General features: G+C 40.7%; 1 protein-coding gene across 3 annotated transcripts in view; it reads right to left on the bottom strand.

The window, feature by feature from the left end:
* Positions 1 to 867: 867 nt before the first annotated feature.
* LOC141110987 (synaptotagmin-1-like) overlaps positions 868 to 14,422 on the bottom strand; it is a 390,027-nt gene continuing 376,472 nt past the window's right edge. For all 3 annotated transcript variants that reach the window (XM_073602857.1, XM_073602859.1, XM_073602856.1), the window contains exon 9: positions 868 to 11,984. In XM_073602857.1, coding sequence (XP_073458958.1) covers positions 11,775 to 11,984 — 210 coding nt within the window. In that variant the 3' untranslated portion in view covers positions 868 to 11,774. The remainder of the gene's footprint in view (positions 11,985 to 14,422) is intronic.

The following is a 14,422-nucleotide window of genomic DNA, read 5'->3' on the forward strand; positions in this document are numbered from 1 at the left end:
TTCACCTTTTTCTCCTTTAACCACGGTGTGGTCATTTTTTTCTGTGTGCTTTGGATCATTGTCATGTTGGAAGGTAAACCTTCTTCCCATTGACAACTTTCTGGCACAGGTCAGCAGATTTTCCTCAAGAATTTGATGGTATTTTGCCCCATCCATTTTCTTCTACCCTGACAAGTGCTCCAGTCCCTGCTGCATGGAAACACCCCCATAACCGGATATTACCACCGCCATGCTTTACTGTAGGAATGGTGTTATTTGGATGGTGAGCTGTATTGGATTTCCACCAGACATATCATTTTGTGTTGAGGCCAAATAATTCAATTGTAGTTCCATCTGACCATAACACCTTTTTCCATGTGGCGTCAGAATCTTCAAGGTGCGTTTTAAGGTGGTCAGATGAGAACAAAATGTTGTTATTTGGCCAAATATTGCAAAGTCTAGATATGCAAAGTTAGTAGAGACATATCCCAACAGACTAAAGGCTGTAATTAAAGCAAAAGGTGGTTCAACAAAATACTGACATAAGGGGGGTGATCCATTTTCCAACTCAGTGATACTGTTTTTGATTCTATCTTTTCTGACATGGTGGCGTTATATCTTTACTTGGATGTTATAAGTTGCAGTATTAAATACAGCTAGATAAAACAAAAGCTGTGTCTGTCTTCATTTCAGGCTGCAAAGCAACAAAATGTGATTATTTTAAAGGGGGTGATTCTTTTCTATACCCGCTGTATCTGTTAATTGATAAAGTTTTTTTTGGAGCTGAAGCAAAGAAAACATAATGGAGGTGCAGCTTTCCTTGACTGTTACTGACCTCTGAGCTCTACGTCTGAATTATTTACTACTGATCTCTGAACTCTGCATTACATACTTTTTTGGGTGCTAAAGAGAAGAAAACATAACAGAGGTGCAGCTTTCTTTGACTGCTACTGATTTCTGAACTCTGTGTTGATTACTATTGACCTTTGAACTCTATTACTCACCACTCTCCTTTGAACTCTACTTTATTTATTCTTGACCTCTGTACTTTGCATTACATACCACTGACCCCTGCACTCTGAATTACATATTGCTGACTTCTCAACTCTGCAAATCTGTTCTCTGCACTGTGAATGAAAGTGAATGCCAAGCTTCTCATTAAAGGTATAAAGATAGGGTAAGTTAATAATTTAACAGTGACAATGACACGGATGCTGGGATTTATTTTACTTCCACATTACAAGCCATATATCATGAAGCAATACCCACTTCACTGGCCACCCTTTAAGGAGTTTGGTGGGTATCATGCTACACACACACTGCATTTTTCTTGATACCTTCAAGGCATCCCTCCTAACTATTTGCCTTAAAGGGGTTGTAAACCGTGGCAGTGACCGCCGGGAACTTGACCCGCCGGGAACGCGCTGTATCTCTGCCCGGGGTTCTCGGCTCTTGATTAGATAGATTGATAGCAGTGCAGCCATTGGCTCCCGCTGCTGTTAATCCAATGACGTGGGAACCGGGGGGCGGGGAAGAGTCATACATTCGGCGACTATGGACGCCGAATGCTGGACTCGGGAGCGCGCCCGCAAGGTAATCCCCTCGGGGAAGCGTTTCCCCGAGGGGGTTATCTGATGCGGGGAGGAGCCGCAAGAGCCGCCAGGGGACCCCAGAAGAGCAGGTATGGGGCCAGTCTGTGCAAAACGAGCTGCACAGTGGATGTATGATCACTTTAAGGCTGGGTTCACACTAGAGCACGGAGCGGCTTACAGCAGGGATCCGGTGCATCTCCATTCACCAGTTCAGGCCCGATTTTAGCCCAAATTTTTGGCTTAATTTGGACCTGAAATGAACCAAAAGATGCACAGGATTCCTGTGAAATTCGCACCGGAGCTTCTCCAGAGATGTGTGAACCGGCTCCACAGATAGCCGGTCACAATCTCCTGCTATGCGAATTGGATGCGGGGGAAACTGCATCCAATTCGCAATAGTGTGAACCCAGCCTCATACCTTGAAAGTTTGCTTTTTGTTACAAAAGTCTGCGACCAATTGTTTGAGAGCATGTTAAAAATGGGGAGGGGGGGCGCATAGTGTGGCTAAAAATGGGTACGTGATTTGTGGGTATGGTTAAAGGTGGGCATGGTCAGGGTGTTCCTGGATTTCATTTTGACTATCTAGTAACCTTCTTCTAGACACATCTTTGACTATTTGTTAGAGGTGTTTAGAAGGGGTTGCAAGCTCAATTCACAACCAGCCTCCAGAGGCCAGTTATAAATATACTGTACCCCTTTGACTGGTTCTGTATGATGGTGTTTTGGGGTATTCATTCGATTTGATCCCTGCATGTTAAAAACTTGGACAGATTGTATAGGGTTCTGATTCAATCCAAGGCAGACAAACCAGTTTTATGTAAGGACAGGTAAACAAAATTTTTATGATCTTCGTGAGAGGCTGACGACAGACCGGGGGTAGATTTTTAGTGGTATCTGCACGGTTGAACTATGTATTGTAAAACACTTTGTATAAAGGGCCTCATGTAACATGTTTGTATATGTTTTTATCTCATACAAAAAACTACTTTTATTGTCAAAGTCTCATTAGCCCTTTCCACATTCACACCAATAAGCTGCTCCCACTATGAACTCTGATTTTCTACTGCTGAGTATTGGAACACTCTTTTGCTTAAGTTAACCCACAGATTTTTCTGAAGAGGGGTACCAGAGTTTTGACTGTACTGACAATAGCTATCTCCAAGAAATGTACAACGTGAAAAATTGACAGCCTAAAAATTTGCTTTATACCTTAGCATCAAATTTGTAAAAGTCCTTATGCCGCATACACACTAGCGGACTTCTTATCGGACTGAACTCCGAAGGACTTTTCGATGGACTTCCAATGAAACGGACTTGCCTACACACAATCCCACCAAAGTCTGATCGTTTCGAACGTGATGACATATGACCGGACTAGAAAAGGAAGTTCAATAGCCGGAAGTCAATAGCTGCCTTTGTATCGTTTTCGGTCGGTCTGACTACCATACAGACGAACGTTTTTTTCGATAGGAATCGAGTCTGTCGGAAAGATTTGAAACATGTTCTATTTCTAAGGTCCTTCAGATTTTTCAACAGAAAAGGTCCGATGAAGCCCACACACAATCGGAATATCCAACAGATTGGTTCCGTTGGACCTTTTCTGCCGGAAAGTCTGGTCGTGTGTACGCGGCATTAGAGTATGAACATTTTTACAATGCATGTATTTTACAGCTAGCAAATAACCCCAACATAGAATAGAAACCATGGAAGCAAAAAAAAATAAGAAACCTAAAAGCAGACTATTAAAAGGGATAAGGATATTCAAACGGTGAATAAAAAGCAAAAGTAATAAAAAAAAAGTATAATGTTACAACAGAGATGATAATTTAGAAAGAGATAAGAAAGACAGTCTGCAAACTAGTGTCACAACAATGCCATCTTCACAAAATAATTATTTAAGTATCAAAAAGATAAAATTTGGTCCACTAAATCTTGTACATAAAAATGTAACAGTTTAACCACAATTTTTGCCCTCTACGGAATCCCCATTAACATGCAGAATATTGTGGAAATTGTAATCCACAGCAACCAGTTAATCATTTATTGACTGCTATAAAGTGAAAGGTGAAATATGTTTGGCTCTCATAAATAACTGCATTTTGCTTTTATTTTCCTTATTTAATAAGCGTGTATGTGTTGCTTTGTGTTGGAATTGTGTACTATGATGTCATTGTTCTGTGTACTCTAAACTGATGAAAAGTAAGCGTAGAAGCAGACTGGTTACTGTGGTTTACTGCCATTTACAAGTCATTAATGCATTGCCTTATTATATAAATTGCTTCTACAAGTTTACTGTGCTAATGCAAGTGTGGAAACTCTGCTCTTTACTAAGAAATTATTTTCTTTGAATACGTGAAATTTTAAATTCTGTATCAACAGCTAGTGCAAATATTTTCTCAGTCGTTACTCTATGGGGTTGATTTACTAAAGGCAAAAAGACCATTTACTTTGCAATTATCCACAGAGCTTAGTGAATGAGGTGAAGTTTTGCTGACTTCCATCTCCCTATCCTATAAAGCAAATAAAAAATGCTGTTTTTTATTTGCTTTGCGTTTGATTGGGTTTTCTTTGCAAAGGGAAATTTCCCTGCATTCACTAAGCTCTGGGGAAAACTTCCCATGCAGCCTTAAACGCCTATTTGTCTTTAGTAAATCAACTCCTATGTGTAATTTTGAAGTACAAACATAATTGCCAATGCATAAAATTAAGGACAATGCATAACAACGTATAGAAAAATCTGAAATGTAGTCAAGAATTCCCTGCCCATATTAGCTTACATTCTAAAGGAATTACATTGAAAACACGCATGTTTTTGGCTGAAAAACTATTTTTGTACTTAACCCCTTGGCTCTGACCGTGCACAAATATGCAGCCTCTCGGCGTCCGGGCCTAGGCGCCAAGAGGCCACACATTTGCTTGATTTGCGGTCAATACAGCTGTGCCGAGAGCGCGTGCCCTCCGGCGCCTGACACCTCTTGATCGCTGCTAGCGATTGGGAGTTTTTGGATCACTTGACCGCTGTGACAGCCAATCATGTGATCTTAAACCCCACCTCCTGGCATCCTAAACCTCTTAAAGGGCCAGGAGGCATCGGCTTGAAGAGGTTAGGGTAATATTAGACCCAAAAATTTGCAAGCTTACCAATGCCTTAAATGTGGAGGCTGCAGTCCTTTTCTTCTTTTAGGCTCTGGTTGGATCACCTGGTGATTTAGCCAGTAACATACTTCCTGTCTTTGGGTGGCTCCACTCTGGATGGAGGAGCAAATGAAACACCTTTAGGCAGAAGCAATCTGGGGAGCGGGTAGTGTTTAGATGCACTAGCAGATTTAGATGGACCTGACTAACAAAGCGTAACTAAATCCATCGATTTAACAGTTTCTCAAAACAGATGTCTGTTACAGTTGCTTGTTCTCTCAACCAAGCTCTTATTCCATCAAATGGCTGCTGTCATAACTGATCACATGGGCACCATGGCAACTACAGGTCAAACAGAGGCTAAGGTGGCAGCTTCCTTAGCTGTAAAGAATAGGAGGGTTTAGTTCTGCTTTAAAGTCAAACTCTAGCTAACACTTTATAGGCTGTTACAACAACAATTTATTTTATATTTTGGGGTAAAGGTTTAACATAAATTAATAAAAACTGACCATTGTAAGTACCCTTGTCAATGTTAAATGGTTTAACTGCCCCTTTTGCTCTACACCTTGGTCTGTTAAAGGAAGTTGAAAAATAATAGACTTACCGGCCAAGTCACCAGGTAGAAATAAAGGGAAAAAAGCCTAAAAACAAAAACGAATGTGGCCAGGATTGTTAAGCTGCAAAATATAATATGTATGTGTTTGGGTTTAATAACGCTTTTGAAGGGAAGCTATAGCTCAAACTTTTTTTTGTTTTGGATAAAGTGGGGAAGAGTTAAAACTTCTGTCAGGATTGACTGCTTTCTGATGATGACATAACAGAGATTTCCCCTTACTCAGGAAAATGAAGGAAACTCACTAACACAGACAGAAAATGCTTAAAAGTTACGTAGGGGGAGGCCAGAACCCCATGCCAGCATTTTATTGTTATTTCTTCCCTTGTTACAGATTTCCTCTCACTTCCTGTCTGGTAAAATGTCCCCAGGGCAGGGATTGAGGGGAAATCTCTCTAATGGAGCCTGGATAACAGTACAAACACAACAGGGGTTCTAATCTTTCTCCATTCTATCCAAACTAGAAATATACATTTTGGCTGGACATACACTTACGATTTGCACATTTGGTTAATTAAAGCATTTCCCACATTTTAAAATTTCACTTTTTTTTTCTAGCATGTGCTCCCATGAAACAGATGCAGTTATTTCCATGTCAACCATTTCCAAACATATTTTAACAGATATGTCTTCCTCCTTATGCATATGACCTCTCATGTTATCTAACAAACAAATAAAATAGGCAGAGAAACCATCCAGACATTAAGCAGTAGGGATCTGATGGGATCAGAAGTATTTAGATGAGCTCTATCACCTAAATATCCTCTGCTACGTCCTGATCCTGAAACCATACTCCAATTATCTGTGGTACATGTCCCGTCAGTCACAGTTGTGCCACAGTGTATTTAAAAATGCAGACACAGTTGGATTGTTTTACTAAAACTAGAGAGTGCAAAATCTGGTGTAATTGTGCATGATAGCCAATCAGCTTCTAACTTTAGCTTGTTCAATTAAGCTTTGACAATAAAACCTAGAAGATGATTGGTTTCTATGCAGAGCTGCACCAGATTTTGCTTTCTCCAACTTTAGTAAATCAACCGCAGTTTAGTAATGCAGATTCTGCATTTCTGATCTATTTCCTAAGGCGGTGCAAATTTCTTTCCTGCAGTGCAATTTGCATGATTCCCCCATCAATTCAGTGTTGACAGGGGAATCCCTCCTACCAAGCAGCGAATCCAGCAGGTTGGCTGTACCCAAGTTGATCGATCAACTTGGCACATTCAGCCTGCCTATTACTTGTTCAAATCTTGTATGGCTGGCCCAAGAGTCTAGGGTGGAATGAAGCCCCCGAGAGTGCACAAAGTGATAACCTCATATGAAGTCACATGGTAGGAAGGGCCCTTTGCAAAGCATTGTCAGTAGCTGCCTTGCACCTGTTTCAAGGGTTAACCAAGCTGAAAACAAATGAAACTTGCAAATGCTTAGAGAAACTTCTTAAAACAATGACTAGGATTCAATCGAACATGCTTTTTTCAGGTTCCCTGCTTTTAAAGACATTGTGCTTGACTGCTCTCCTACACACTTAGTTAACACTAATTGTAAAAGAAAAACAAAATATAGTGTTGATTGTCACAATCGGTCCTGTGCACCAAATGCACTTTTGAAAACCATTTATGTGTTAATGTTTATGTTATAGTGATACCCCAGCAATGATACCCTTGACAGATTTAGAAAGAGGCATAATCCTTTCTCTCTCACCTCGACCCTCCAATTATTTCTTTAGGCAGTACTGACTACTTAAAAAAGTGGCAGTGAGTAGCAGTTATAAAGTGGGGTCCATTAAGTTTTTTTTTATTATTATTACATATTCCTATTCCCTGCATTTCATATTTATTGTATTAGTGTCAGTTAAAACGAATATACTGTTGTCACTTTTTCTTTCAGAGACAAAACATACCCCTGGAGGCCCTTGTGCAGTGGCTGACTTTGGGTCACCCCACTTGTTTGAAACCTTTGGCATACAATGTACATTGAAAAAGAAAATGTAGTATAATTCTCTCTGCTCGCTGGTTCATACCATCATGGATTTCACACTAGATGTCACCCCAGCAAAGTATTACCATTCTTTCACCCCACTTATTATTAATGAAGGAGCTAGCCAGTAATCAAAGAGAATAGCATCTGTTAAAGCCCAAATGTTTTGCAAGGAAGGTCCTCATCCCCTAAAAGTAAGGACCCCATAGCAGCTGCATCCTATGCATTCCCTGTTTCTAGGCCACTGTCCTGTAGTTAAAGGAGGAGGAGTGACATTCTATACTCAAACAGAAATCAAGGTTTTATAAAGTGGACTTGTCATTAATTATGAATATACAGTATTCCATACGTTTACAAAAAATCTATCTATTACCATATATACTCGGGTATAAGCCAAGTTTTTCAGCACATTTTTTTGTGCTGAAAATGCCCCCCTCGGCTTATACTCGAGTCAAGCACTTTTCTGCAGCAGAGAATGACATTTTTTTGAACTGAATATGGGGCCCCGTATCTTGAAACCACCTGGTGCCAGGAACTCCAAATTTGGTGTGCAAACCCAGTGGAACTAGCACTACAACATATCCAAAGCTGGTGTTCCTAGCACCAATTAGCCCCGAGATTCGGTTCAGAAAATGTCGAGCACTTTTCTGCAGCAGAGAATGACATTTTCCTAAACCGACTTTGGGGCCTCGTATCTCGAGGCTACTTGGTGCTAGGAACACCAGCTGTGGATATGTTGTAGTGCTAGTTCCACTGGGTTTGCATACCAAATTTGGGGTTCCTAGCACCAAGTGGCTCCAAGATACGGGGCCCCATATTTGGTTCAAAAAATTTCATTCTCTGCTGCAGAAGTGCTTGACATTTTCTGAACTGAATTTGGGGCCCTGTATCTCGGGGCTAATTGGTGCTAGGAACACCGGCTTTGGAATTGTTGTAGTGCTAGTTCCACTGGGTTTGCACACCAAATTTGGGGTTCCTAGTACCAAGTGGCCCAGGAATACAGGGCCCCAAAGTCGGTCAACTGTGTCCATCTGCAGTAATGTCATTTCGGGACCCTTTGGGTCCGGAGACCCCAAATTTTGTCTGCAGCTAGGGGGCATCTAGGAACCCTTAACTACCGAGTTTGAAGTTCGGGGGACCTATGGCTACAAATGGGCACAGTGAGCCATGCAAATGGGCACAGTGAGGCTGCAAATGGGCATTGTTGACCCTCTTTTCCACTTACAGTAGCTGTGCATTTCTCACCCTAGGCTTATGCTCGAGTCAATACGTTTTCCCAGTTTTTTGTGGTAAAATTAGGTGCCTTGGCTTATATTTGGGTCGGCTTATACTTGAGTATATACAGTAGATAAATGTTCCTTGTACAATTCTGGTTTAATAAATTAATTTAATTTCAGATCCAAATGTACCCTAGATCAGTGTTTCTCAACTCCAGTCCTCAAGGCGCCCCAACAGGTCATGTTTTCAGGCTCCCCATTACTTTGCACAGGTGATTTGATCAGTTTCACTACCTTAGTAATTACCACAGCTGTTTCATCTGAGGGAAATCCTGAAAACATGACCTGTTGGGGCGCCTTGAGGACTGGAGTTGAGAAACGCTGCTCTAGATAATGAAGTAGATATTGACAAATATCCTCAAGTAACTCAACAAATTCTTCACATGAATTATGTGAATATTCACTTCAATTATCCAAACGTGAAAAACAAACTCCTGCTACTTCTTTCATCTGATTGTATAATTTAAGTAACTAATCATACATTATAATTTGTGTGAAGATTCCCAACTTCTTTAGTAATTAAGCCCAAATAAAGAGTGTTCTACTTTACATGTGATGAGTTGTCATTATCCTATTTTTTTTCCCATAAAGACATTCATAAGAAAGATATGTGCAATATTTAGCAGTTCACCACCATTTTTTATGCTGCCCTAGCAGTCTTTATTGCGTTTCCACAGTTCTTTATGCAAACACTTGTATTGTTGGACATTCCTCCCTATTATTACTGGCAGTCTGTAAAATAAAAGTGAGCACAGTTCATCAGGTCCTGTGTTAAAACTGTAGAGAATAATGACCAACCAACAAAAACTGACTGCTGAAAGCAGGCTAGAGGCTACATACTATTTTTTTCTTTTCCTTCTGTATTTATAGATGAGCCCAAAGTGCCTACTTACTTAACCAAGAGGCTTTTGAACACTAACTGCTATAAAGGAAAGTGGAGTTAAAGTGTTACTAAACCCACAGTAAAATCAGTCTGTATATGCAGTAAAGCATGCCTGTTATACTCACTGTGGAACGTAAGGGGTTAGTCCTCTGCATTGTGTAAAAAGGCTGTTTGATCTTGTTTTTTCTGATCCTCCCCCTCTACTACAATCCCCAAACCATGTCCTAATAAAACCGAGCCTTGGGGGGCAAGCTGCACATGCTCAGTTTGATGTGTATTGCTAGAGAGTACATGTGATCAGCACAGGGCCAATCAGCATTGTGTCCAGACAGAGGATCAGGGGTCCTGCAGCCTCATAGGACAATCAGGGAGAATGAAAACTCTTCCTACAAGCTTTAACCAGACAATGATAGAAGTCACAAGGCTGCTCTAACTGCTGATGAGAAAAGGTATTTAGCAGTTTATATTTACTAAAGCTATTGCATTTCCATGTTCTCTGGGAGACCAGATATAGTGAATGCAGGGTCCTGGGTTTAGTAACACTTTAAGTGAAGGAAAGTGTTTGCTATAGTGACACCCCTGCAATGATAACCTTGACAGCTTTAAAAGAAGGCATGATCCTTTCTCTTTCACATTGGCCCTCCAATTATTTCTTTAGGCAGTACTGACTACTTAAAAAAGTGGCAGTGAGTAGCAGTTATAAAGTGGGTCTATTGATTTGCTGCCCCTCCCCCAGTTGTATATTCTCATTGGATTTTTGCAGCAGGAGTGGCCTCAATCTTTTTTCTTCAATTGCCTTAATGTAACAATAACTAAGTAGGAGAGTAAAATCCTCCTGTAATGGTCATGGCAGGATTGAGCTGAAAACTCCTATTGAAAAGGTCTCCCCCAGAAACTCCTGAAGATACACAAAGCTAACAAGCCTCCCAGTAGCATCTATCCATATACCAGTTTTGGATTGTCTGACCCATTGACTACTTTCTTTGTAGTATACAAACATAGTAGAAAATACAGTATAAAAGAGAAGTAGTTACATCTGATAAAGTGTACTAATTGCACGTTTTACCACCACTGCGTAACTGAGGATCACTGCATTTATATAAACATCTTATTCTTTTCTCATTCATAATGCTGAGTCAAACCCTTATTCTTGTTGACATAAGGAAATAAATATAAGGGAATATAACAAGTTGCTTTATATTTTACATCTTGGTAACATTAATGAAAGAGTTTGCTAAAATAGAAATTTTCGTTTTGGCAGATTCCAGTGGTAATACTTGTGCTCCTAACTTCTCAAGTCCACAGACCTGCCATGGCCATTAAAAGTGGCTTTACTTTCCCTCTTTTTTTTTTTTTTTTTTTTTCTTACAAAATGTGGCAGAAATGCAAAACTGAGAATCCTGCCAATGACTGCAAGAAGAAAGACTCCAAAGTGGAAAAGTATTTCATACCTTCACTAGGGAAAACTTGCTGCTGTCCAAATCTTGTCCAAGAGACATAAAAAGCCAAACTCAAACAATACATGTCTAACCACAGTGAAAGCATAATTTTTGATGGGTAAACAGATTACCAAAGTCTACTTTTTTCAAGATGTTAATATCATACGGGGATGACATATCCACTTTGGATTGATTGTTTTCCATCAAGGAATCTATTTTGGTCCTCCATTTTGGTATGTGCCTTGAAATTCTGAGTTCAAGTGATACAGTATACAAAAACAGACAGTCAACTCAGATCTCTAAGAGATTTTTTTTTCACGGTTTATGCCAAATCCCGTCAGGGTGCTGTTTTGTTGTAGGTAAAAGTATCCCCTAACCTGGCTGAATTTCAGGAAGAACAATCTTCAGAAAATCTGTTCTCAAATATTCTTTGTGTCCCTGATCGTTCTCAACAAATAAACGTATCTAAAAGTTACATATTTTCTTCACCTGTAAGCTTTCTAAGGCAAAGTTTTTAATGCTATTTCGGTGAAAATTAAAAATTTCTAAAAATTAGTCGTAAAAATGCATACAGGAACCATACCGGTGCTTCTATGCTTCATAACCTATAAGAAAAGATTACTTTAAGTGATCAGTTCAAGTATTTTTAATTTTAATATTAACCAGCTGAGATATTTTGAAAAAGGATACTGCCTCTTGGCCAAGTCCTATAAATATTTTTAGTAATTTACAAATAACCACAAAACAGGAGGTTTCTCAAAGCTATTTCACAGCTACAGCTTTGAACAGGTATATACACACAGCGGCATGTGGAGCTGTGCTTGCAGAAGCACCATCAAGCACCCACATACACTCCCACTAATTCAAACAGAAGAAGTGCCATCATGAAGTCTTCAGTCCAAGGGAAGCATCCACTTCCTCCTCTGGCTGTAGAGTGTGCCACTGAGCAATTGGCCTTCTTGGATTGGCTAACATATCAGACCAATGACGTAACTCAGTTCCTGTAGCATTGCAGCCAACAAAGACCTTTCCAATAGCTTCATTTTTGCCAAGCTTGTCATAATCAAGCACCGTGAGGACGACTTGTACTTTCTGTGGACATAAAACAGGAGAATAAGGAAATAAAGTTAATAAACAATATGGTGTCCCTTAAGTCATTGCTGCTAATAGTGTCCCCTGAAATGTATCCATCCTATTCTATGGCCTTTTCAATGAGACACTTGTACTTTAGACTCCAGTTGTCAGTAAAACAATGATTTCTTTGTTGCCCAGGCATTTGACAATAGATAATGCAGACATGTAACTATAAACTACAGTTTGAATAGCTATGAAATGAATGTCTTAAAATTTAAAACCATTGTGATTCAGTGAAACTTAAAAAATTGCAAACCTCTAAAAATTTTTGAGCCATTGAAGTCCCATTGAAGTTAATGGGAATCCACCAAACCAGACTCAAAAAAGTATGCATTATGGAGTGGCAAATAATGTAAAATTGTGCAGAATGGTTTAGGAAGTTCCTGCCAACCATGCCCGATAGGGCCAAACAATGAAAAATATGGGATGCAACCTGAAGAAATCAGAAAAACTTGCAGCTGCGAAGGCCTTAACCTTTGTGGACCAAAAAAACTATTTCAATGGGTTTAGGGGACATAACAGCTTTGGCAGGAGCAGTGGGAATATGTCCAGAAGAAGTTTAAGCATTGTAGTCCTAGGAATAGGAATAGGAGATATTGTTCAGAGTGTGGGCTAGTAGGTGGCAGGAGCCTTGGGCTTGCAAGTTAACTACAGCAACAGGCATGAATGCATAGGTAGCGAGAACCACTTATTCCAGAAATTCTACCAGGAGTTTGGACATGGTAGATGGAGGGAGCCTAGAGGAGGCATGATAACTAGAGCAGTATGCATATGTGCATAAGTAGTGTGAGACACTTATTCCAAGTATTGTACCAGAGATAGTAAAATAATACTCAGAGTTTGGTCCTGGTAGGTGCCCAGAACCTCTCTTTCTACACTGCCTTCTACCTCTCAGGCACAGTGAAGGGTAACACTGGAAGGTTCCCTCTTAAACCAGCAGAATAGGAATATTTTAGCACCTCTAATTGATCATGTGGAGGCCCCAGAAACCAATTGGAAGCTGGAATGGATTTGACTCAAGTCCACTAAACTCATTACATTCGGTTTGAATCTAATGCTGTCTGCATTTTGGGATTAATTCTACTTGTGGAATATGTTCTCATGCTGGGGGGGGGGGGGGGGGGGGGGGTTGCTATGATTATGAAAGACCTGCGGCACCCTTGGGTACTCAAAAAAGTCCTTGTACCCACATAATATGCTTTTAATAACTGTGCCACAATTGAGAGTTTCACAGACAAGCATAAGCATCAGCACAATCAGTTTTAAAAAATAAAACTCTTCCATTACATATGCTTTTCTACACACAGCCTACGAATTTCATTAAAATAGCCAGTGACTAATTAGCAACTACCTACCATTGAGACAATAAACACTTTGGTCAAAAGTATTTAATGTACAATTTAGCATATTTAGCATAAAGAGTGCAGAGGTAGGTAATGTACAACATATTATATATTGTAGGGGTCAGGAGTGCATAGCACACAGTAAGGTGTAGGTAACACACAGAGCATTGGTCATGAGTATGTAATGCACACAGTGCAGGGGTCATGTGTGTGCAGCATACTGTAGAATGTAGGGGTTGAGGGGTATGTAACACACAGACTGCAGGGGTCAGGAGTAGGTAATGCACATAGTGCAAAAGTGACAAATACATAATGCACAGAGTGTGTGTGTACAGAAAAGAGTGTAGAAGTCAGAAGTATGTAATGCAAAGAGTTCAATTTGCACAGAGCACAGTGGTCAGTAGTGCTTAATGCACAGAGTGCAGGGGTCAAAGGGGTGTAACAGTCAGAGTGTATAGTTCAGTAACACAGAGAGTGCAGATCTCCCCCCCCTTGAACCCCCCTCCCCATTCCTCCAGTTTACATCTCTGTCCCCTCCAAACCCCCCAGTGCACAACTTTCCTGTCCCTCCCACCCTACCCAATGCGCATCTCTTCTCCTTCCAATGCCAACAGTAACACCTCTACTGCCTTTAGTAAACATCTCTGTACACACCTTTCCCTTCCATCCCCCCAGGTCACACCTTTCCCCTCTCTAGTACATATCTCACCCCTCTTACCTCATTTAGAATATCAGAATCCCTCTCTGCCCCCTCCAACACCCCTTCCAGTCTACATGTGACCCCTCCACCTCCCCAGTACACATATTTATCCCCTCAATATCTCTCCCGCACAAACACCTCTGGAACACATCTCTGCTCCCTCCAACCCCCTGCATCTGCACCTTCTGGTACACTTCTTTGCACCCTCCACCCCAGTACACATCTCTCCCCCCTCCTACCCCCCAGTACACATCTTTGGCCCCTCTAACCCCTCCAGTACACATCTCTGCCCCTCCAGTACATATCTCTGCCCTCTCCAACCCCCCAGTACACATCTCCCACCTCCACCCCCC

Source organism: Aquarana catesbeiana, linkage group LG10 (genome assembly GCF_042186555.1).
Source record: "Aquarana catesbeiana isolate 2022-GZ linkage group LG10, ASM4218655v1, whole genome shotgun sequence".
NCBI classification, from domain to species: domain Eukaryota; kingdom Metazoa; phylum Chordata; class Amphibia; order Anura; family Ranidae; genus Aquarana; species Aquarana catesbeiana.